At 34.7% G+C, this 25,837-nt stretch overlaps 3 protein-coding genes across 6 annotated transcripts; 2 read left to right on the top strand and 1 right to left on the bottom strand.

The window, feature by feature from the left end:
* Positions 1–12,401: 12,401 nt before the first annotated feature.
* LOC120092525 (UvrABC system protein A) lies at positions 12,402–15,074 on the top strand. 3 transcript variants are annotated; one of them, XM_039050641.2, is made up of 3 exons: positions 12,402–12,594; positions 14,195–14,320; positions 14,835–15,074. In XM_039050641.2, the coding sequence occupies exons 1-2, from the start codon at positions 12,478–12,480 to the stop codon at positions 14,315–14,317; spliced, it is 240 nt and encodes a 79-aa protein (XP_038906569.1). In that variant the 5' UTR covers positions 12,402–12,477; the 3' UTR covers positions 14,318–14,320; positions 14,835–15,074. The 3 variants fall into 3 exon arrangements, with proteins under 3 accessions (XP_038906569.1, XP_038906579.1, XP_038906565.1); XM_039050651.2 differs by having other exon boundaries at positions 14,846–15,074; XM_039050637.2 differs by lacking the exon at positions 14,835–15,074 and having other exon boundaries at positions 12,403–12,594; positions 14,195–14,557.
* Positions 15,075–16,438: 1,364 nt separating this feature from the next.
* On the top strand, positions 16,439–18,624 carry LOC120092518 (uncharacterized). The gene is made up of 2 exons (XM_039050624.2): positions 16,439–16,890; positions 18,168–18,624. The coding sequence occupies exons 1-2, from the start codon at positions 16,647–16,649 to the stop codon at positions 18,383–18,385; spliced, it is 462 nt and encodes a 153-aa protein (XP_038906552.1). The 5' UTR covers positions 16,439–16,646; the 3' UTR covers positions 18,386–18,624.
* A 465-nt stretch (positions 18,625–19,089) lies between these two features.
* On the bottom strand, positions 19,090–23,804 carry SKIP4 (SKP1 interacting partner 4). Of its 2 annotated transcripts, none has more exons than XM_039050590.2 (3): positions 23,557–23,804; positions 20,136–20,653; positions 19,090–19,803 (listed from the first exon to the last, which is right to left on the bottom strand). In XM_039050590.2, the coding sequence occupies exons 2-3, from the start codon at positions 20,615–20,617 to the stop codon at positions 19,209–19,211; spliced, it is 1,077 nt and encodes a 358-aa protein (XP_038906518.1). In that variant the 5' UTR covers positions 20,618–20,653; positions 23,557–23,804; the 3' UTR covers positions 19,090–19,208. The 2 variants fall into 2 exon arrangements, with proteins under 2 accessions (XP_038906518.1, XP_090166589.1); XM_090310463.1 differs by lacking the exon at positions 23,557–23,804 and adding an exon at positions 22,138–22,233.
* Positions 23,805–25,837: the final 2,033 nt, after the last annotated feature.

Consider the following 25,837-nt stretch of genomic DNA (forward strand, 5'->3'; position numbering starts at 1 on the left):
TGGTCATCTTGGTGAAATGTAAGTCTCTATTATGAACGATGTTATATAATGAGACTAGTCATTTCATGGTTCGGTCTTATACAAACTCATTTTTATAGAATATCCTCGCTCACATGTCTCTATATGAATGATTGAGATCAAATCATTTGTAGCACTTTACAACAATTATAACATCTAAAAAGCGTGTCATACTCGTAGTGTTACCAGGCAACCTTATCTATCTACTACAGACCATTTAGGTTATCACTTAAACATGATCCCCCATATGTCTCTACATACATGTTTAAGCTACAAGAAAACCTTGGACCTTTGTTTATTGGTTTGTGGTTAACCTTGGACCTTAGTTTATTGGTTTGTGGCTAATGCAACTAAAATTGAAATAAAACATCATATATTTTATTATATAAATAAGATATTTGTACATTACAATTACAAACTATAGGACTCTATGAGATTTAGAGCATCAACCCTAACAATTATTTTCATTTTTTTTCTCACAAATACCCATTTGTATCCCACAGGTTTGACACCTTCTTGTGTTCGGACTACTGGTATAAAAATCTAACATTTTAAAAGTGAGTTTAATTCTGCCTCGATTGCTTTTTTACACTGAAACCAATATTTTCTATCTCGACATTCTTCAACAGATTTTGGTTTATAATCTCCATTTTCATAAATAATATCAAGAGCAATATTATATGCAAAAAATGTTGTCAAACTATATTAGTTTGGTTCCATCTTTTTCCTGTCATGACATAATTTATTGAAATCTTATTATTATCTTTAGGTATTTCACCTTCCTCACTAATCATGTAGAGGATTTTTCGTTGGTATTTATATCTTCACCCAAGTTTTCTTGGCTATTAATTATATATTTTTTTGTGAATTTTTATCTTTGGAACCCACTGGTCTACCATGCTTCTAGCATGTTCCAAATTCATTAGTGAAACTTGCTATGTTGGCATATCAATTTTCGATGAAATATTTGCAGCTGGTATATGTAACTTAGTTACTTTATTTGCATCTATAAATGCATCTGTAAACTAATTTGCTATATTTTACAAATGAATTATCTTCTGAACTTCAAGTTCACATTGATTTGTACGGAGATTTAAATGAGACAATAACGATGCATTCTATGTAATTTTTTTTTCCAACTTCTTAAATCCTCCCCCTAATGTTGGAAAATTTGTCTCATTAAAATGACAATCAGTATATCATGTAGTAAATACATTACCCGTAAAAAGTTTAAGATGTTTGATAATTGATGGAGAATCATATCTATGTTGGTATCAGAGCCAGGTTCTCTGATATTCTAAATTATAGATCTGAATTGAACGGTTTTTACAGTCGCAGTGGGTTTCTACATTTGTAGTTAACCGTTTTTTGCATTTGTGGATGAATTGATGAATGTTTTGGGTTTAAATTGCCTTTTGTTAAATCTTTCGGTATTACAAAGTGTTAATTGTAAAGGCCCCTGCGTTTTTGGGTGAAATTAACTTTGCAATCGAGTCTGTAATTCGAAAAGTTCGAGTTTGTCGAGTCGTTCGTGATGAAGCTTCGGTGCATGGTGATGTAGTTCTCAACGAAGAAGAAGATCAAGCGTTGATCGGATAGTGTAGCCTCAAGTAAATTATCGTTGGGATTTCACTAAGCGATCGTTTAGATTTTTCGTTCTAGACGATCGTATAATATTTTCTAATCGATCGTTTAGCTAATGCTAAGCAATGGGCTAAGTCGTTTACCATATCGTGTAGTATTGGTTGCGCGATCGTGTAGGCGCTAGAAGTAGGCGATCGTAGTGGGAGCATGCGATGCTCGTCGTTTAGTAGAAGGCGCGCGCTAGACGATCGTGTAGTTAACAAGCTTCATCACTTAGTTACTACCTATGCGATCGCGTGTATGCGATACGGAGGCGCTGGCTATGCGATCGCTTGGGCGATGGTGCTTCGCGGCATCGTAGTCGCTTAGACGATCGCGGAAGGCGGGCGTCGTGTGGAGCGCGCTAAGCGATCGTGTACTTCAGGCTTCATTGCTTAGTAAAGGTACATGATCGTGCAGTAATAACTAAATGATCGTTTGGATTTTTCTAGACGATCGTATAATGATCGTTTAACTTTGGGAGCACTGGTAAGCGATAGAACGAAGTGTTTGTTTTATCATGTAGACGATCGCGGGGTTTTTAGTACATGATGGTTGGTTAGAGAAGCGATGCTTTGCCAAGCGGTTCAAGACCCGATTCACCTGTTTGAATCGGAGACTCCTTGTCTTTGTAATAGTTAGCTTTCTTTTTTTGTTTTTTAAGGTAATTTAACCCGGTTCATCAATTTTTATTGCTTATACATGTATGGTTCTTATATGTCAAAGTGTTTGTCATAAAGTTAAAAACCCACCTTAGGTTGTGCAATTGTTCATGCATCATGTATTATAAATGTTATAATATTGCATGAAGAAATTACTTGAAAGCATGCGCATGCATCATGAAATATAAGAGTTATATTTTGCATGCAGTAAGCATTATCATGCATCATCCTTTTATTATAAATGTTATAGTCTAAGGGTGAATGGAAGCATGTTTTACTTGTTTCATTGGAGTTTTTGTATAAGTGTTATATAAAAGAAGTAGCAATGAATAGACAATGCATTGAGCATGACACTTTGACCGTTTATAATCGTTATGAATGCCTTGCATGTGTTAGCTTCGCGTTGTGGTTATTTCCGTTTATAAGTGCTATAAAGGAAATTAGACCTAAAATCGATAATTCAGAGTTGTATGCGAACTTAGGGTAAACTCAAGTTTTTAAAAGGGTTTTAAAAATTGGATTGAGATAGACCTAAGTTCAAGTGGTTCTAAAAAGTTTAGTAACCTAGATTAATCTTTTCAAATTGGTTTAATAGGATTGAATTAGTTGGCATAAAAGATTAAATTTGTTGTAAATCTATCTATAAGGGACCTTTTGTCTAAGGCGGGTTCTGGCTAGGCTAAGGTTCTTAAGTTGACGGAAACGTAACACCCCTACCTAGGAACCTACTTGGAAAGATGAATTAGATAGATTTTCAACATGCATGCGATGTTTTGATCAAAGACTCCGTCAAAGAGTTTAATGGATGATGATCAAAAGTTGTTCAACTATCCAAGGTAAAAGTTACTCTTGGGAAAACCTAAAAATCACTTAGTTAAAATCCTTAGCCGTATTTTTTTCTAAGTAAACTAAACCCTAGGTTATAAAATACTCAGTGAAAGGAAGAGACGTATCAGATATGTCTATGATTCCACTCACATTTCTCCCTTTATGTTCACACCGTGAGATTCATGCTTGGCCTCGAGATGCCCCAGGTTGCATCCCTCTACGGATGGTGTTTGCATGAGTCAATATCAAGGTGAACGGAGAGAGTGTTTATAGTAAGTGGGTGAAGGGTGTGTGACAACACGTCCTATGGTCTCTGTCATTGGTTCACACCGTGAGATCATTCTGTATGCCCTCGTGTCGCCTTCGGAGCGGCCCCCTTCGAATGGGTTTTGTGCAGTTGGTCAATATCAAGGTGAACTCCAGAAATGGATAGGGTCGCTTTAGGTTTTGCCCCAATCGGATTTTTTTCCTTCAGATTGGCCTTTTGAGACAAACCTCTAGGGCTTAAAATGACGGGTCACACTTACGGGAGATTGTTAAGTAAGCTAATGATCTCTTGGCCAAACCAATGATGGCTAGTCGTTATAGGAACAAGAGTTGTTTTGGTATTAATGACTGGTTGAGATCTTCTCAATTCAAATGAGGGATAACTGACCTCCCTTCGGCGGTTTTTGTCCTAAACCTTTGAAGCGTCATTGCAAAACTAGATGTCACATGGGGTTCATGTTAGTTTTGTTAAAATCTTATTGGATGTTGTTTTGTTTTACAACGGGTATTTGTTAAAACCTAACGTAGGTCAATGTGTTTTTTCTTTTTAGCAACTCGTTAGTATTTTCATTTAAAGCTTTTAAAAATGACCGATTTATTACAATAGAAAGGAATGTGTGAAACGAATTTCGTGGCAAACGACCTCCATCCTACTACTCTCCAAATGAAGAGACAAGACAGTAAATATGATATTGGTCTTGGAGACATGTCTGGTAGAGAATGATGATTCTGCCTGAATCCTTGATTTAGGTGCTACCAATCATGTCAGTTCCTCTTACCAAGGATTTAATTCATGACAAACGTTGCCACAGGGAGAGATGTCTCTTCGAGTTGGTAATGTTGAGGTTGTTTCAGCTGTTGTTGTAGGCATGCTAAAGTTATTTGTTGACAAGAAACGTTATCTGTTATTGGATAATGTTTTTGTAGTTCCTCATATTAAGAGGAACTTAATCTCGGTTTTTGTATCATTGAACAACGCTATACTGTCTCATTTTCTGAGAATAAAGTGTTTATTTTCAAGAATGGAATGGAGATTGGTTCTGGTTCAATGGAAAATAATTTATATGTACTAAGGCCGTTAGTCATAAAATCCTTGTTTAACACTGAAATGTTCATACGACAATAACAGTTAAAAGATCAAAGGTTTCTCCAAAGAAAAACACCCATCTTTGATATCTAAGGTTAGGTCACATCAACCTCAATAGGATTGAGAAATTGGAGAAAAGTGGACTTCTAAAGAGTTTAAAAGAAAACTCCTTGTCGGTATGTGAATCATGCCTCGAAGGCAAGATGACCAAACGACCTTTTACTGGAAAAGGTTACAGAGCAAGGGAAGCCTTGGAGCTTGTATATTCAGACTCTCTGTGGTCCGATGAATATTAAAGCTCGAGGTGGGTATGAATATTTCATCTCTTTCATAGATGATTATTCAAGGTTTGGGTATCTCTTCCTAATGCAACGTAAGTCTGAAGCCCTTGACAAGTTTAAGGTGTATAAGCCTGAAGTTGAAAACTTGTTAGGTAAGAAGATAAAAACACTACGATCTGATCGTGGTGGAGAGTATATGGACCTCCAATTCTCGAATTATATGATAGAACATGAGATTTTGTCCCAACTCTCGGCCCCTGGTACACCTAAGCAGAATGGTGTATCAGAAAGGAAAAACAAGACCTTGTTGGACATGGTTCGGTCTATGATGAGTTATGCTCATCTTCCAGACTTGTTTTGGGATTATGCAGTGAAGACTGCATGTTATATCTTGAACAACGTTTCCTCGAAAAGTGTTTCTGAAACACCTATTGAGTTATGGAGAGGCCGTAAAGGTAGTTTATGCCACTTCAGGATTTAGGGCTGTCCGGCACATGTGCTAGTGACTAACCCAAAGAAGTTGGAACCGCGTTCGAAGGTTTGCCTCTTTGTGGGCTACCCTAAGCATACAAGAGGAGGATACTTCTATGATTCAAGTGAGAACAAAGTGTTTGTTTCAACTAATGCTATCTTCTTGGAATAAGATCACATGAGGGATCATAAGCCACGAAGTAAGCTCGTTTTACGTGATATCTCAAGTGAGATTAAGACTGCTGAGGGTGCAACAAGAGTTGTTAAACAGGCCGACAAATCAACAAGAGTTGTTGAGGTCGGGACGTCTAGTCAACCAGCTCAAGAGTTGAGACTACCTCGACGTAATGGGAGGGTTATGAACCCACCGGATCGCTACATGGGTTTAAATGAAGCCCAAACCATCATTATGAATGATGAGGGCGAGGATTTGTTGTCTTTTCAGAAAGCAATGAAGGATGTTGACAAAGATGAATGGGTTAAGGCTTTGAACCAGGAAATGGAGTCTATGTACTTCAACAACGTCTAGGAGCTTGTTGATCCGCTTGATGGGGTAAGTCCTATTGGGTGTAAGTAGATCTTTAAGCGAAAGAGAGGTATAGATGGAAAAATGCAAACCTTTAAGGCTAGACTCGTGGCAAAGGGTCATACCCAGGTTGAGGGAGTTGACTATGAGAAAACTTTCTCACCTGTTGCCATGCTAAAGTCTATCAAGATTCTCATGTCTATAGCCACATTTTATTATTATGAAATATGGAAAATGGATGTCAAGACTGCCTTTCTGAATGCTAATCTTGAGGAGACCATCTATATGACTCAACCAGAGGGGTTCGTAGTTCCAGATCAAGAGCAAAGAGTTTGCAAGCTTAATAGGTCCATTTATGGGCTGAAACAAGCATCTTGATCTTGGAACATCGGATTTGACATTGTTGTCAAGTCGTTTGGCTTTGACCAGAATGTTGATGAGCCTTGTGTTTACAAGAAGATCATCAACAGCTCAGTAGCTTTCCTGGTACTGTATGTGGATGATATCCTACTCATTGGGAATGATGTAGGATATCTGACTGACATTAAGAGTTGGCTAGGTACCCAGTTCCAAATGAAAGATTTGGGTAAGACATAGTATGTTCTTGGGATCCAGATCATTCGGGATCGCAAGAATAAATGGTTAGCCCTGTCTCAGGTATCGTACATTGATTAAATGTTGATCAGGTACAGGATGCAGGACTCCAAGAGGGGTTTGTTACCTTTCAGGCATGGAATCATTCTGTCTAAGGATCAATATCCTAAGACACCTCAAGAAGTTGAGAATATGAGATGGATTCCTTATGCTTCTGCTGTAGGAAGCTTGATGTATGCAATGTTGTGTACTAGCCCCGACATTTTCTATGCAGTAGGGATTGTCAGTCGGTATCAGTCCAATCCAAGATTTGATCACTGGACGACGGTCAAGATGTATCTCAAGTATCTTCGGAGAACGAGGAACTGCATGCTTGTGTATGGAGGTAAGGATCTGATCCTTACAGGATACACGGACTCTGACTTTCAGACCGATTGAGATTCTCGCAAATCGACATCGGAGTCAGTGTTTATTTTGAATGGAGGGGCTGTAGTTTGGCGAAGCATCAAGCAAGGATACATTGCGGACTCCACTATGGAAGTCGAATACGTAGCGGCTTGGGAAGCAGCTAAAGAGGCTGTTTGGCTGAGGAAGTTCCTTATAGACTTGGAAGTTGTTCCAAATATGGATTTGCCTATCACTATTTATCGTGATAACAGTGGGATTGTGGCAAATTCGAAGGAGCCTCGGAATCATCGTTGTAGTAAGCACATTGAATAGAAATATCACCTGATCAGGGAGATTGTGCGTCACGGTGATGTGATAGTCGAGCAGATCGCATAGAAGCACAACGATGCTGATCCCTTTACAAAGGCCCTCACGGCTAACATGTTTGAGGGTCACCTGTATAGTCTAGGTCTACGGGACATGCAATATCTTGTCTAGGGCAAGTGGGAGATGATACTGGGGTATGCCCTAGTTTATTATATATTGTACATTTTTATATTGTATTGTACATTAGTCTCCCGAGTCATTAGGACAAGTGGGAGATTATTGGAATTGGTATCTTAATTCTCCCGGAGTCTCGTTGTTTTGTAAAGATACATATTGTTCAATGAATAAAATAAGTGTTATTTAATTCTGAAATTTACTCATATTCAATAAACAAAGCTCCTTGATTATCTTATGTGAACTTAAGCATGTATATGTGATATACAGGTGGATCATGCCTTAAGTGATAATCTAAATCGGTCTGTAGTATAAGGATTAGGGTGGGATACTTGATCCTTGTGACACTACGGATATGGCCCGCTTTGTAAAGGTTTGCAAGTGTTGTAAACTACTACAGATGGTTGATCCTGACTATTCGTGTGGAGACGTGAAACGGAGGTGTCCTATACAAAGAGTTTGTATAAGACTTGGACCATGAGATGACTAGACTTTGTATATAACGTCGTTGATACTAGAGACTTGCATCTCACCTAAACGACCATAGGTGACACGACCTAAATCCTGAGTGTTTTGTGAATTCCTGTCTTTGAGGGCGGTCTTTTGATTAGTATGGGTGAGAGTGGCTAGATTACCAACTCAACATGCCTACTTTTTTGGGGACTTATCTGATCTGAGAGATGGTAACTCAATCCATAATATGGAACTGGGGCTTGAACATAGTAGCCACAACTTCTCTTTGGAAGAGAAGACTCAGTCATAGTAGGACTATGATTTATGTTCATTAGAGGGATCAGTGATACTTAAGGAGACATATGTAACTACAGAGGCATAATGGTTATTGGCCCAGATGTACTTACGAGCGATCTGTGAAGAGTTGTCGTACTGTTGATTGGTTAAGATGGACACATAATATATCTGTAGTGAGGAGAGTTCAGATGTTGGTCTTTAGTGGAGTATCTGGCAGTTAATGGATGGTGGATTCCGTGACTAAAGAGTTTAGTCAGTTATTCATGTACCGTTGGAGCTTCGGATCTACAAGTCCGTGAGGTCCCCTTGGTAGCTTGGATTCATGTTAAAGGATCAAGTTTTTGGTGTTGATTTTAAATGTTCAAATTGACAAGAGGTATCTTGATTATATATGATATAATCGGTATGATGTATGAGATACATCTAGTGGAGGATTAATGTAAATGAGATTTACATTAAGTACTATGGAATAGAAAAAGAACTATGGTTTATATGTTTCATGAGATGAAATATTAAAACTATAGGTTATAAATATAGTGTGATAAGTTGGTTATCATTTATGTTTATAATAATATTAATTATTAGATAATTAATACTTTTTCTTTTAAATAACCAAATGAAGTGGGTGGTTATTGATCATGGTAACCGTGAGTTTAAAAGGAAATCGGTTTCTTAATTTTAAAGAAGAAGTTTCACAATAGTTTTGAAAAGATTTGATTTTTCTCTTCGGTGAAAAGAAACTCATGGAAGTCGTCAAGTAAATATAGATTTACTAAATGACGGCTGGGCTGAGCTAAACTATCGTGCAGGTGCTAGCTAAAAGATCATGCAGTTTTTACTAAACGATCGCATAGCTTTACTAAACGATTGTGTAGAGTCTGTCGAGTTAAACGATAGAGCTAAATGATTGCATAGCTTTTGCTAAACGATCGCATAGTTTTATCGCATAGCTTTATCTAAACGATTGGGCATCGATCTATATGATAGGTCTTCGACTTCTCCCACTTGTCCAGTCGTGTACACAATCTGTCTTTCCTCCGTACGTCTGCCTCACACCAAGTCCGAATAGAACCCACCCTCTGGATTCTCACACCGAGAATACCAAGGTCGCCTTGTTGATGGTGTCAAACTCAACTTGTCATCGTCGAGGTTTTTCGGAGGCCGTTCGTGGTGCTTTGGAGGAGTTCGTTTATGGTGTTGCGGAGAAGTTCGTGTTGCAGAGGAAATCGTGACCGAGGAAATCGTTGAGGACGAGCACGGAGTGTTCGTGCTGTGTTCGTACGGTGTTGCGGTCGTGTAGATCGAGCGCTCGTGGTTGTTGTGATTGATCAGAGTCCCACATCGGAGTGTGGAGACGTCTCTGCATATGTGCGTAGAGTTCTCTTTGTACATTTGTATTGTTTCATGCTGTAATTTCTCTGTATATTTGCATAACCGCTTGTATTCAAGTCGACTGTAAATGTATTGTTGATTCATGATTGTAATTTGGAATTTTCTTGTTTTGCTGCTCATAGAAATCTCGAGTGTCGATTTCCTTCAATCTAATATATATTCCTAACCTCCTTTGAGAACCCATCTTAATATATTGTGGTGGGGCAATTGGAATGTATACTGCACATCCAAAAATTCTCAAATGGGAAATATTTGGCTCATGGCCATAAGCTATTTTTAATGGCGAGTACTTATGATAAGATACTAACTTAATGCGTACAAGTGACGCTGCATGCAAAATAGCATGCCCCATACAGATGTAGAAAACTTAGCTCTCATAAGCAATAGTTTAGCAATTAACTGCAAACATTTTATGAATGATTTTGCTAAACCATTTTGTGTATGAACATGAGCTACAAGATGTTCAACAGTTATCCCAATTGACATACAATAATTATCAAAATCTTGGGATGTAAATTCACCAGTATTATCAAGATGAATGGTCTTAATTGTATAATCAGGAATTTGTACTCTTAACTTAGTTTTTTGAGCAAGTAATCTTGCAAACGCAAGATTTCTACTTGATAATAAGCACACGTGTAACCATCTGTTGGATGCGTCTATTAATACCATAAAATATCCAAACGGTCCGCTTGGTGGGTTAATAGGTCCACATATATTACCATGAATCCGTTTTAAAAATGCAAATGATTCAATCCCCACTTTAGATGTTGATGGTCTAATTATCAATTTCCCTTGAGAGCAAGCATCACATGATAATTCATTAGATTGCAGAATCTTCTGGCTCTTCCATGGATGACCATTTGAGTTCTCAATAATTCTCCTCATCATTATAGATCCTAGATGAGCCAATCGATCATGCCAAATTGTAAATATGTCTGGATTTATGAACTTCAAGTTCATTACTGCATATGTTTCAATTACTCGTATATGAGTATAATATAATTCAAAAGATAAAGCAGACAACTCTTACAATATATGTTTTTCTTGAGACAGTAGATATGATATATTGATGTTCCACATTATTTTAGTCTCAATATGATAACCATTGCAACGTATATCTTTAAAACTAAGTAGATTTATCTTTGATTGACTAGAGAACAATGCATAGTCAATTGTAAATTTTATTCCTCTAGGCAAAATAATATTTGCTTTTCCAAAGCCTTCAATTAGGTTTACAGAACCTGATATCGTATTGACTTTTGCTTTCAACATTGTCAGTTTAGAAAAATATTTTCTACTTGTAAGTATTGTATGTTTAGTTTTACTATCTACCGGACATAGATCTTCTTTACTCATTTTTTAGTCACCCAACATATAAAAATGATCCAGATTTTTTCATTAAAAGAAAATAATTAAAATAATAAAAATAAAATTTAGAATATACAAAGGTTAACATCTATTAAGAGAAAAAAAAACATTAAATCTAGATACTTTCAAAGTTAAAGGAAACACTTGATGTTCCATCAATTCAGTCGATTTTCTCTTCAGGAGATTCAAAGAAGTCCCCACATCCAAATTTGTCATATGGAATGAATCAAATATGTCACTATCCTGGTATGCGAAATTTGCTTCTACTTTTTTCTTCAGAGGGTTTGATAGAAATCAACTAAGTGTTTTGACATACGACAGATACGTGACCAATGCCCAATCATTCTGCATCGGAAGCATTTATTTTCAACATTTTTTGAACTCTTATCTTGTGGATTTTTTCTTTTGTGATCATCATTTTGTATGGTTCTTTTGAAATTTGAATGATTAGAATGACCACCATGAAAATAATGATTATTTATTTATCTACCACGGTCACGACCACGACCTCGACCATGATTATTATTAAATTTCACAACATTCACTTCAGGAAATAGTGTCGTTCTGGTTGGTCGAAATTCACGATTTCTTATCAAGTTAATTTGTTCGGCCACAAGAAAACATGAAATTAGTTCAGAACATTGTTTAAAATCCTTATCTAGATATTGCTGTTGCAGAAGCATATTCGAAACGTGAAATATAGAAAATGTCTTCTCTAACATATTAGCATCAATAATTTTCTTTCCACATAACAATAATTTCAAATCGATTTTAAATAATGCAGAGTTGTTACTGATCTGAAATCTTATAGCTTAAATGTATCCACTCATAGCGAGCTTTAGGAAGAATAATTGTTTTTTTTTATGATCATACCTCTCTTTCAAAATTTTCCATAAGATCTTTTGTTGTAAGATACTCCATTTTCAATCCCTCGTGGAGATGATGACAAAGGAAAATCATAACTTTTGCTTTATCCTGACTAGATGTCGTATTTCCTTCTTTAATAGTATCTCCAAGATTCATAGCATCTAGGTGGATTTCGACATCAAACACCCATGACAAATAATTATTGTCATTAATATCAATCATAAAATATTGTATTTATATTAGAAATTTAATAGATATTACATATGCAAAATAACATTAAATTTATTAATTATAACGAAGAAAAAAAATCGATATACCTTTATGACCTACTTTAGCAGGATAAACGACATGAGCTCTTGCTGATAATGTGTTGTGAATTTAATGAGAAACACGAGGTACAATGGAAACACGGTTATCAAGAAAATATAATATCAAAATAATATATAAATAAATAAAATAAAATAACTAAATAACTAAATTTGGAATAAATAAGGAAAATTATAGAAAATAGAAAATTCCTCTAAAAAATCTCAACTTTCTCCAAAATTTATGGAATTTCAACTATATCAACCAAATTCACAAATGACCACTTATTTATAGCAAATTTTGACAAATAGGAAGTGACACGATTCATAGATGGTTGAATAACACATGACCAAACATATGTGGTAGTGAAAAAATGCATTGGATACTAAACATGATAATAATGGACATTTATCTCGTAATTAAAAAAAAACATTAATATATATATATATATATATAAAGCGGTTTATAAGAAAACGCGATTTCTTCTCCGTTCGATCAGTTGATTTGGAAATTGAGAGGTGGAATTGATAGAAAGAGGGAACAAAAATGGTGAATCAGCGAACAGACAAGTTGCTGAGAAGAACAACTATGGTGGCCACTGTCACTGCTTCATACTTTCTCTTAACCGCCGATTATGGCCCTCAACCCAATTTTCTCGATCCTGTGAGTCCTCTAACCATAGCCATCTCTCCCTGAAAATTTTTATTACCTATTTGGTCGCCGAGAAAAATACTAAGATCTTGGATTTTCAGTTCGCCCGTTTCTTCTTACTATTCAGCAACCCGGGGCTGATTTGTTTTTAGAGTTTATTTGTCTGTGTTGTTTTCTCCAATGTGTATTTCTGTGTGTCTGTTATAGATTCCTTTGTTTAGAAATTGATGAACTTCCTCTTATCTGAATTCTTTTCAAGTGAAAATTGAATTGCGTTTGCAGTGGCTTCGTTCGTTGATCGAATTTTCTTTTTATGCATGTCGTGTAGTGTAGTTCAAGCTTTGTGGCTATTGTATCTCCAGTCGTATTTTATTCAGTTATTGTTCTTAATTTTTGTTGATGGTGTATAAGTTGATGTATATTTGGCCTTGTAGTTGATTTCAGTATGTAGAACCCAGGGTTTTTCTAAATTCTTCGTTGGTCCTTTTTTCCTCGCTAGATTGACAATTGTTTAGTGCAATCCGTGTTTAGTTTATGGTAATTTCATCTATCGTGTTGTAAATTTGTTGAGGCTTTAACTCTTCATTACATCGAGCTTTAATTAGAAGACAATTTCCTTCCAGTACCTTGTCAAATTGATCAGAAAAAATGTATAAGTTCATCTGATGATTCTAATCTATGATAAGAACAATCTGTAGTTTGTGGTTTCATGAGCTGCTAATTACTGTTTGTCATAGTGTTCAACTTTTGAGTATCACTTTCAATGATGGGTTGGCCTAGCGGTCGTGGATACGTTAAAAAAAAAAAAAAAAAAAAAGTCAAAGGGCTAAGGGGTCAAGAGTTCAATTCATAGCGGCCACCTATCTAGGATTTAATATTTTACGGGTTTCTTTGACATCCAAATGTTGTAGAGTCAAGCGGGTTGCTCATGAGATTAGTTGAGGTGCACGTAAGGTGGCTTGGACACTCACATATATATAAAAAAAAAGAAAAATTTTCAACGAAGTTTGTGTCTTGCTAGAGTTGTCTGTCACTAATAATTTCTTGCTATTGCAGTGAGATATGAGAACTAAGAGTAAATAGTGAAGTTTCCCTTTCTATTAACAGTCAGAAGCAAGAGGACTTTGCATTTAGCAAATTATTAATATAAGTTGAATTGCTTCGCAATTCGGTTTTGCTTCTACATATAATAAATAACTGGATAGCATTGGACATTTGAGTTGTTACTACATAGGAACATCTTATGCTGTGATGAATCCTTATGCTTAAAATAACTATATTTTAGGTCACATTTGGTAAGCATTTGGTTTTTGAAAATTAAGCCTATAAACATCACTTCCATCTATTGGTTTATATGTTTTGTGGTTTACCTTTTAGTAGTGTTTTTTTTCCCTTGAAAATTGGCTATATTCAATTTTTTATATAAGAAATATGAAATTTATGAATAAGAAATTGTGAGAAAAGATGCATAAATTTCAAAAACCAAAAACAAACGGGGTCTTAGTGATCTATTGGTTTTTATATGCTTGATTGGTGTTTGATTAAATTTCCAGATGTCTAGAAGATTGTACACATCGTTTTGAATTCTAATGGCTTGATTTGGTAATGGCAGATCAAAAAGTTTATACTGTCAGCAGAAAGTTCTATGAAGGGTTTCATCTTTGGATCAAATAAGCATTCTCAAGAAAGCCAAACAGAGAAGCTTGGCTCCAATGGCGTCAAGGACAATCCATGATACGTAGGCTTCGAGGATTTAGTTACGGTTTTATGTGTATATATTTTGAATCTGCAGTTTTTTATTATACATTTCCAAAAGCTTAGGTTGAGATCAAGCGTTAGTAAACCTTTTGGAGGAGTCAAATAATGCAGTTTGTTTAGATTCTAAGATGTCTAACGAATTGGTAATAACCAAATCCAGTTAGCATATTAACATCAGAGATTTAAATTACTTATAGCATATTTCTGGATTGGTCTATGTTCATTTTTTTTTAACTTTTATTATCTGATATCGCATCAAGTGGTTTATGAGAGACCACTCTTAGTTATTTTAAACTCCTGTAAAAAATGAACATAATTAGATTACCAATAGTTATTCTAAACTAAACTCTTGTAGAAAAATGAACATTGTTCTGATTTGGGAGTTTTAGTGAAATGTGAGTTTGTGCTGAAATGGTTGGTGACTATCCCTTTCCTTTACATCTTTGGAATTTAATGATACTCTCCTAAGAATGATCAAATAGACTATTTTTCAGACTTTTTGCAGGAATACTTCCAGAAGGAGGCAGGAAATTCTTAGGAACAAGGTTTCCTTTTCTGTAAAACTTGCCTCGAAAGAAGTAGAAGAGACAGAATTCTATCTGTAAATCATTTTGTAATTCCTCTTTGTAAGATGATTGGTGCCAAATGGAGTGATGGGAGTTTATGAATGAACGGAAAATTTTCTAGTACTACAGAAATTCGGGAGTATAGAAATTTTTTGTACTCCCTCAATTTATTGTGTGCCATTATCAGCATACTTTTAAAAATAGGGTAAGATTTATTGATATTAATGTGGTGTTCATTAATATTTAGAAGTCAAATTTATTGAGCAAAAGAGTATGGTATTCTCACAGTACTAAAAATTTTCTCGTGAATGAACTTTGGTGGAATGTTTACTTATATGGATTTTTTGGTGAGATAGATTTGCTGTCTCCATTTTCATCGTCAATCTGTATTTTGCAACCAATATACATTTTGTAAAATGAGTTGGCGATCTTCAAAATTTTTTGTACTATTGAGAGACCAGTACATTTTTGTTCAGCTCATTTAACAAATGAGAACGAGAATTTGAACATTTAACTTCAATGAAACGAAGTGATATTTAATTGTTAGGTTATGCTCAAGTTGATTGAGAGATCAATTTGTTTGATGACTTTTGGAAAATTGAGAAATTAGCCTTATACCAATGATGTTGAAAATTGTAAAGAACCTGAAAACAAATGTTAAATTACAATAAAATGCACAATTTTTGCCTATTTAGTCTTTGAATTTTTAGAATTACAAATATAGCCTCTAAATTTTGATATATTTTTAAATTCACAAATTTAATCGGTATAAAATTAAAAGTTTAGGGTTTCATTAGAAATAAAATTTAAACCCATATATTACATCAATCAATTGAATTTTTTTTTTAATATGTTGGAAAACTATTATACATTTTTAAAAGTTTAAAAATTAAATAGACACAATTTTAAAATTCGTGGACTAAATTCATAATTTAACCTAAGAAAAGATATCCAATAAAATTGTTTTTTTAGGTTCAACTTTAAAATCAATTTCGGTCCCTTAACTTTCTCGAGAGTAATAATTTAATCCCTAAACTTTGGTTTGTAACGATTTAATCCCTACACTTTCAATTTTGTAACGATTTGGTACCTGAATTTTAGTATGTAGCAATTTAGTCCCTGTACTTTCAAATTTGTAACAATTTAGTCCCTCACGTAAAAAAAGTAATAAAAATTTGATGTTAATTTTTAATATTTTATGATGTAAACTTTATATTTGGCAAAAATATTGAGTTTTCTAATCAATTTAACGATTTATTTATGCATGAAATCTCATTAAATCTTATTATATAATAAGGACTAAATTATTATAAATTTTAAAGTATATAGATTAAAAATGCATAGACCAAAATTTAAAGTATAGAGATTAAATTATTCTAAACTAAAATTTTTTTGGACCAAATCGTTTTTCTAGGTTTGAAAGTGATTTTTAACCTTTATACTTGTGGGTTGGGCTTATGATTCAGCCGATGGGTCCAATGGTCAATGTTCAAGTTTCATCATTTAATGCTTGGCGGGCACCCAATCGGGTCGACCCGATTTCTTGGAGCGGCTCTTCTCGGCTAATCGATTTCGCAATCCCATTCCATTTCCACGTTGAACATTCAAATTTCGAAATCCATTGCCCTCCAAAATCCCAAGTTTTCCATTCGATTCGATTAGAACACACAACTGAATTTCGTTGCTCAGTTCTTTCAATCCTACTTTCTCTAGAAACTGGCTGTGATTATAGACTCAAACATGTCCTCAGACAAACCCGGTGAAGACGCCGGGGTTTCTGGATTTGAATCCGAAGAAACCGAGCCCGATTCTGAGCTTCAGGAGCTGGAGCTTGAAGTTAAGCAAATGGCTCAGAGGATTCTTCACTACAGATCTACTCTGTCGGCTCAACTCAAGTCCTCGTTCTGTTCGTTACTTGAATCCTCGAGGCCTCTCGCCATTGGAGCCTCGGAGCCCGGAATATCTGCTCGTCCGAATCATGAAGGTGGGATTCTGAGACTGTAATTTTAGGTATTTGAGGTTTAATAGTGGTTTGGATGCGTTTTCTTTCTTGCTCGGAACTGGTAGATTTGCTGCCTGAAATAACATTTCCTCCACCCTTTTAGGTTTTTTCCTCTTAGAAATGAATGAGAAAGTGAGTTTATAAAGTATGATAGTTATAGAAAAAGAGTTGATTTTGTGTACAAGTTCTGAAGAAATATTCATTGTATACGTTCAATGATGTCTTTTATATGTTAAATTTACAACCTATGTTCCATTGAGTTTAGTTAGGCTGTAACTCATTGTTTCTTCTTGAGCTAATTTTCACTGTGGGTGCTGTTCTTGCTGTTTGGGGGCGAGTGTATCAATTTCAATGGCTATTTCTTTCAGTAGTAAATATTCTAATGCAGCTATTACAACAGAAGTTCCAAATGAAAGTCATAATTCTTGCTCTAGTCTTGGCTAAGAAATAAGGATGTTAGGCTATCTTATGGGAGATCTGAGTTGAGAGAGAAATTCCAAGACTTCTGATTCATTTTAATAATTTTGAGGCCCACTTGAAATTTGACCCATCTTTTAAAAACACTCTGACGTCAGCTGCATGTGAAATATCCGTTTAGTCCCCAAAACGCTCGATTTCTGGCCGATGAAGAACGAGAGAAAGGAGTCTAAAACGAGAGGAATGCACGAGAATTTCGATTGTTTTGGGACTAAATAGACATTTCACACATGGTTGACGTCATCAAAAGGCCAAATTTCAAGTGTTTTTGAAAGATACGCTAAATTTCGATTAGGCCTCAAAATTTGACACATCCCTACAAATTTCCCTGTATTTTTGTTGATTTGGATCCTTTTTTTGAAATTTCTTTTAGATTTTGGGATGGATTTGCTTCTTCCCCTGCTTTTGTGTTACTTTTTGATCCCTTTAATCTTATGATCTGTCAAGTCTGCCAGTCGTCTCCATGTTAGATATTTCTCATCTCTCAAATCATTTTTATTATTAGATTTTTAAAGTTTGCAAGTGCTTTGGATAATCCATACATATTTTGATTGATTATGCCAACCCATGATTCTTTTTTCCGTATATGAAAGTCCAAAAGCAAGTATTAACCTTTGGACTTGTTAGTGAGCTTATTTTAAGGATTTACTTTGGTGACAATATTGTTGTCTGATGGTACTGAAGGGTTATTTCCTTGATATTAGGCTACACTTATATTCTGATGATTTATATCTTGTTTACTCAGCTGTTCAGTCTGATTGACAAATCCCTTTATTATGCAGATGATGAACAAACCACAAGAGGTGAAGGCACAGTCCTTCATGAAGAGGGTTTAGAAACTGCAAAGAAGATACAATTGCTTAAAGATAAAATATCAAGTAATATCACTATGATCCCTACAGTCTTGAAGAGGATGAAAGACTGTATTTCAACAATTGACAAATTGGATTCTTATAATGGGGTCATTCATCCAGCATTCAAAAGGAAAAAAACTAGCTGAATTTAACTGGTATACCTGTGGTGGTGGTTATTTTAGTGGCAATTTACTTTTACAAGGGAGTCTTTTAGTGTAGTACGATTATTGAGTTAGATGTGTAGTGTATTGAGCTTTACATTCTACAATTTGCACTTCTGAATATGTAACATAACATTTTGTGTATAATGTTATTGAAGACATGAGTTTTCCATTTGTTGATGTATAAAATTCTTGAAATATTGAACCAGGAAGTTTTACTCCTAGTCCTTCAACTTCTCTAAATTTAGCAATTTGTACTTTCTCCATTTCCTATCATCCTCTTGTATTCATTTCAAACAACACAGCTTGCTATTATCGATATCATTTATGAATGAAAAAGAAATGAAACCTTCTTGCAATTATAATGACAATGAGAAGAACTTGTATATATTGATATTCGTCGAGATGACCATCATGAGTTGGCTTAGTGGTAAATAAAGGAATATCACCGACACTTTGATAAAGGGTTAAGAGATCATAGGTTCAATCCATGATAGTCACCTATTTAGGATTTAATATCATGAGTTTTTTTGACATCCAAATATTGTAGGATTAGATAGGTTATTCCGTGAGATTAGTCAAGGTATGCGTGAATTGACCTAGACACCACAAATATATATATATATATATATATATATATATATATATATATATATATATATTTATAAAACTGATGTTCATGGAGAATATTAACAAAGGGTCAATTCTTTGATACAGTATTCAAATATTTCATTGAAAGAGTATAATATACATTATAGTATAGCCATGAGGGGAACTTTCTCTAACAGGTGGGTGGTGGCATGGCATCTTAAATTGTTATACATTTACAGGCAAGTACATCAATATCAGAATCTAATCTTGGTATAGAGGAACTCACCATCAACCCCTCCATAGTCCTTGCATTGCTAACATCAAAGATCACACTGCTGAGTCCCTTCCCTACAACTACGATTTTTCTCCCAACGGCAACAAGTTGACACGGTGGTCTCGTCAGAAGGGCAGAAAATCTCCCTATTGGAATCCATTCCTTGGCTTCATTGTTCCACATAATCAATCTGGTTCCAGAACTTTGATCCAAGACATAAAGGGTTTCATCTACGATTACTGCTGGACCTTGCCATCCTGAAACCATTTCTGAGTCACTGTGCTGCCACGTTCCACTGGTTGGATCGTAAACTAGAGCATAAGCTTGATGATCCACCGAACGAAGACGGATATATATCTTTCCATCCATCACAATAGAACCTTCAATTTCATTTTGAATATTAGTAATATCCAAGTGAGGTTCCCATGTGTTGGTGCATGGATCATATACGTCCCAAGAATGTCGATCACCTGAACTGGTACATAACCCCCCAATGGCATAAAGCTGTTCATTTAGGACTTCACATGCAAAGTAGCACCTGAATATCATGATGATACAAGCATTAAGGTAAACTGAAGAAACTTGTGCACAGGCAAATATGTTGCAACTTCAATGTGAAAATGTTACTAATAAACCAAAGGTTAAGATAGCATTTCCAGTCTGTAATTTCAAACGTCCATCATTTATACTTATAATAAAGTATAAAATTAGTCTAGACTATTAGTTTATGGGTTAACTTTATCAAACAAATTCATCTCCGATAAGTTCCCCTAAAAAAGTTTGGAAACATATTCAGTTTGAGCATTTTTTTTTAACGAAAACCATTAATATTTTCAAAAGGCTATGTGTAAATGTATAACTAACCATTACCTAGCAGATGACAATGGAGCAACTGGACTCCAACTATTTTTGGAAGTATCATAGCAGTAAACTTCATCAGTAGCATCTTCGGACCAACTGCAACCACCTAATAAATAGAGCTTCCTTCCCATTGCTTCAAACCCCATACCCTTCCTCTTAAAGCTGCAAGTTGGTAAACTTTTCATTTTTTTCCAACACCTTTTTGATGAGTTAAGATCCAACACATAACAAGAAACCTGTTCAGACTTGTCTCTACACAACGCGTAGATCCAAGTCTCAGCAAGATTATTCTTTTCGCGGCATGAATACCACTCTTGGCTGCTCACTAAATCTTTCCATCTCTTTGAGACACATTTTAGATTATGATGGTATTTCCGAGGAACCCTTGAGAGGATGGAAAGAGCAATGTCATCTGGAAGCCAATGTATAAGAGATCGCCCTGGTGCTGGGATTAGTTCATCAAGACCATTTGAACCTAAAACATTGTCCATATGTCCGTTCGAGAAGTTTAAGCCATTAAAAAACTCCTGCAAAGTCAAAAAGAATATGCACCGTTCAGAAATGCCGCATCAATGAAGCTAAAGAACTCAGAAGAGTACAATTTATAGTCTTCCAAAAAAAAGAGCTTAGCAAATATGATAATCCATAACCACCCCAAGGCCCAAGCTATTTCAAGGCACAAAATTAGGACGTTTATGAATCTGTCAAAAGAAATCTGAAATCATTATCTTTCTGCTACAGTCCAAATGTTTCAGAAACAATTTCACCTTTCAGAAACTGAAATCTAATCACCTATTAAGACTTAAATTCTGATCATTTTTGCCCAATAGGCTTAGCTTATCTAATTGTGTTATCTATTTTATGAAAATGCGTGAAGCAGAATGTCTCAGCCACATTGTTTTAAGCAGCAGCATGTTCATAAGAGACAAGTTATACAACATGCGCTCTCAACCAGATCATTGAAGGACATCAATCACTTCAGTTAAAACATCAGAAACTAAAGTTATCGTTCTAAATAAAGCAAAGCATCTTTCGATATCTGTGAAGTTTCTAAAAACTTCTACATCATAGGTCTTTCCGTTCCTTCATCTGGCTTATGACTTATGTTCTTCATATAGCATTCAGACCAAGTGACTATACTTCCACATATTATGGGTAACATAGAAGACATTTCTATTTTTCCTCTCAATTACCTTAGCTTGATATTTGCCTCTTATCATCAAATGAAATGTGAATAAATCCGTCCTCCCATTAAAATAAGGGAGGCTTCTGATTCTATTATGGGAGGCTTCTGATTCTATTGGTGCGTTAAACAATTTAGTCTTCTCCATATTACTGTCTCAAGAGTCAATAATTTTAGAAGAATGGTGTACCGAGAGCCTTGCTATTAAGCTAAGGGGTATACCTTGTTCTAAGCTTAGAGTTAGTTAGTTAGTAGTTTTAATCCAAGAATTCGGGATGATGGTGGGAAAGGGGCTGCTCACTCAAGAGAAGGAGACGTTCAAGCACTGGTAAGCATGACATTGAAACATTTCTTGATTGGATCAAGAACACTGAGAATTTTTTCGATGATATGGACCCACCAGATCACAAGAAGGTACAACTAGTATTCAAGTTGAAAGGGGGAGCTTCCGCTTGGTGGGATCAATTGGAAGTCAATCGGCAACGACAAGGCAAGAGGCCTATCCGAACGTAGGGAAAAAATAAAGAGATTGATGAGAAAGGTTTCTTCCTCCCAATTACGAGCAAATATTGTATAATCAATATCAAAATTGCAGAAAGGCCCACGGACAGTAGCAGATTTTATAGAAGAGTTCCATCGCGTAGGAGCAAGAACTAATTTGGCCGAGAATGAGCAACACCTAATTGCACGGTTCATTGGAGGGTTGAGAATGGACATCAAAGAGAAAGTAAAGCTTCAACAATTCCATTTATTAGCTGATGCGATTTCTTTTGCTGAAACGGTGGAGGAACTCAATGAAATTCGTTCTAAGAAAGCTTCAAGAAAGACCTTGTGGGATGCATCCACATGTAGGAGAGCGAATTCCTCAAATAAAATCATGAACCAACCAGCATCAGCACCCTCGACCCAAGAAAAGGAGAAAGAAAACCCTGAAGGAACCATGGAGAAGAACACCTAAGCAGCAAATAAAAAGAAGTCCCAAAACCTTCACATTTGCACAAATAAAAAGAAGTCCCAAAACGATGATTCATTTGCGCAAAACCCGATTTCCTACTGGAACCTACAGCAAGTTGAAAGATAGGCAGCTCAGACCATTCAAAGTCTTAGAGAAATATGGTACCGATGCATATCGCATTGAGCTACCAAATGATTTGCACATAAACCCTGTCTTCAACGTAGCTAACCTAAAGCCCTATTTTGCGCCGGATGACTTCTGTTTAGCCACATAATCTCCTCGGGGACGATTTTGTTTTTGGGTGGTGGAGTTGGTGTACCTAGAGCCTTGCTATCAAGCTAAGGGCTATACCTTGTTGTGAGCTAAGAGTTAATTAGTAGTTTTAATTGTTATAAGAATTTGTTAGCATCTTGTAACTATTTCTCCCTTATAAATAAAGACTTCCTCTCTCATTTGAGAAGAGATTCATTTTGATAAAAAAAATCAGATTTGGTTTAACACCAAAGAACTACTAAACTCAATCAATTTACCAATACTCTTGAGCTTTCTATGGAGATATATCCTATGAGGTAAAACTCAAATGGGATCAATGATCCATTACTAGGCTTCGTCATTAACCTAATTGGTTATTTTCAATTAGGTAAATCAATAGTTCAAACTGTAGTACAGGTCATTGTCCATTTTCATAGGAACTCCCAAATTAGTTCAGAAACTACACCTGAGCCTGTCCCTGTTCACTTACCTATAAATCCATCTCCAACACATTTCGAGAAAAAAATAAATAAGTAAAAGAAAGTCCTCAAGATATTAAGGAATTTCTCGAGAAAGCTTGTTTCTAAGGATAGAAGTTCATTGAGAATAACTTTGATTGGCCAACTTCAAAAGTTTTTTTTCCCTTTATTTTACGGGCATTGAAGTGTACATTTACAAGCAAAATAAATTATATTTGTTAAAAACAATTTCGGCATAAACAAAACAATGTTTTCAATTTCTTGTTCCCTGAATAATTCTTCGATAGGTCGGGTACTCCAGGATCATGCAATTAAACCGAAAATCATTTGACCTTTAATTCCAACAAATCGATACTTACCAAATGGATCAAACAAAACCAATTGAAACCATAATCTGATCAAACACGGCCCACATTGTTACATACAGAACGGGAATTATCCAGTTCACCGAGATTAACAAACAAATCAACCACTGAAGCATTAAAAAAAAGATAACAAACCAAGAATATAGTTCGAATCAAGATCTTAAATGTTAAACGAAAATGAAAATATCGAACTTACAGAAGAATTTGATTGGGAAATCCATGGGATGGATCTGATGGCAACGGAAGGAGCTCGTAAAATGGAAATCAGACGAAAGCACGCAAAGGCAAAAATGCTGTGGGGGCAGATTTGTCATTGGATCTTCCGAGTAGATTTAATTATTATTATTATTATTTTTCAAAGGTATTGAATATTATTATATTATTATTTATTTTGAGGCTCTTAATAATTTGGTTAAATTACAAAATTACAAAATTTGTCTATTTGCTTATTGAAATTTCAAAAGTATCTCATAAGTCTAATTTTAATTTTTTATTTTATAGGACTTTGATATTTGAACTTAAAATTTTTTTTTTTTTTTTTTACCGTGTAAGGGGTATTTGGCAAATTCATTTTTTTTAAAAAAATATTTGATGTATTAGATATAAATTTAAATAAAATCTATTGAAATGTAAAATTTTTAATTATGTATCTAGAAAATTTGTTAAACTTTTTAAAAAATTAAAGCTCCGTTTTGTAACAATATCAATTTTTTTTTTTTTAAAACTAAGCATCTTTCCTCCCAATTTCTTATAATAATTTGTATCTTTCTTACCTGCAATATTTGAATTCTTAGTAGAAGTAGTGTCTATATACTTAATTTCTAAAAAAAAAATACAAAAAATCAAATGATTACCAAATGAGAGCTTAAAAATTGAATTTATAATTTTAGAAATATAGGGACTAAAGTTATAATTATTGACTAATGAAAAAAAAATAAAATGAATAATTTCTCTTTTCATTTCCCTCTAGAATTGATAATATCTTTTCAAAGAAAATTAAATATTTAATTGAGTTCATCAATTTCAACGTGTTTTTTATTTTTGTTAAATTAAGTCTTAAACTTAAATAAGTGAAAAGAGATATTGTTTGGTTTGATAATTCAACAATATTCATGTGATCGAAACTATGATATTCATTATTTGAGGATATTTATAAAATAAAAAAGTATTGGATATCGATATAAATTGGAATGTCTATCAAACGTAATCTTCCTCGATAGTTATCTCAAATAACAACTCATTTTTTTTATCAAATCACCTTGAGCTTAACAAAGTTTTTGTATGGTCATAACTTCAATTGTGATTTACTACATTATCGTCCTAAGTCATTTAGAACTAGCAACATGCAATTAAACATATTTCGTCTACATTATTTACATCCATGTGATTGTTCAAAGATAGTTTGATGTAACCTATTGGACTTCATGCTTATTTTCTATGAGTACTTTTCTTTGTCTCACTTAAGTTAGATTATTGCTAGATGTTTTAACTCTCACAATTTTTTGGACTTTGAGTGTAGTCCGCTCATGTCGTATTGATATGGACCAGGATCATTGAGTTGTCAATAATAAACTTTAATGGTCTTTAATTAATTTTCAACTTTTAAGTATTAAATTTAACTATACATTTTTAATTTTTAGAGTACAAATCTTGGTAATTATGGGTATGACTTTTTGTTTTTGGTTTTGGGCATTTGAAAGGTTGGAAAGATGAAGGTTGCTTTCTTTAATGGAGATATATTAAAGATAGTGGTTGAAAAGATGGAACTGATTTTCCTTTGTGGAGATGCATTAAAGATCGTAGTTGGAAAGACGGAAGTTTCTTTTTCTAATAGGGGAGATATTAAAGATGGTGGTCCAAAAGATTGATGTTGAAAAGATAACTTTTTTCTATAATTATTTATTTTGACTTTTGATTTCTTTAGATTAAATAGACTACAATATCTAAAAGACTATATAAAGTCTTCTATCCTTTCATTTGTAATTAGATTTAATTTGAGCATCAACCATTGCTATTTCTAGGTTTTACTACCATTCTTGTCATAAAATGCATCCGAAGCATTCAATCTAACTTTGATCAAATTTGATTGGGGAGTGAGTTAATTTAAGACAAAATTTCTAGATCTTGTTTCTAGATCTTTGATATTCTAGCCCTGTCCCATTTCTAATCTTCTAAGAAGTGAACCACCCTACACCCATTCATTGTTATCTAGTTGAAAGTCAAGATGGCTAAAAGTGGTAGAATCTTCTTTATTTTGAAAACTTCATCCACAAGATCATAAACATTGTTAGTAATTTTTGGAAACTGATTCCCAAAATCTCACTATATTGATCCCTACTAAATCCAACAAAGGAAGGGAAAAATGAACTTCTCAATCATTTACTAACTAAGTGATTGCATTAAATCTGAATTCATGAACTGCATTTACATTTTTTTTAAGATTCAACTGCATGCTGAGGATGAAAGGAAGTTAAACA

Source organism: Benincasa hispida, chromosome 1 (assembly GCF_027475165.1).
Source record: "Benincasa hispida cultivar pf3 chromosome 1, pf3_genome.v1.1, whole genome shotgun sequence".
NCBI lineage: Eukaryota > Viridiplantae > Streptophyta > Magnoliopsida > Cucurbitales > Cucurbitaceae > Benincasa > Benincasa hispida.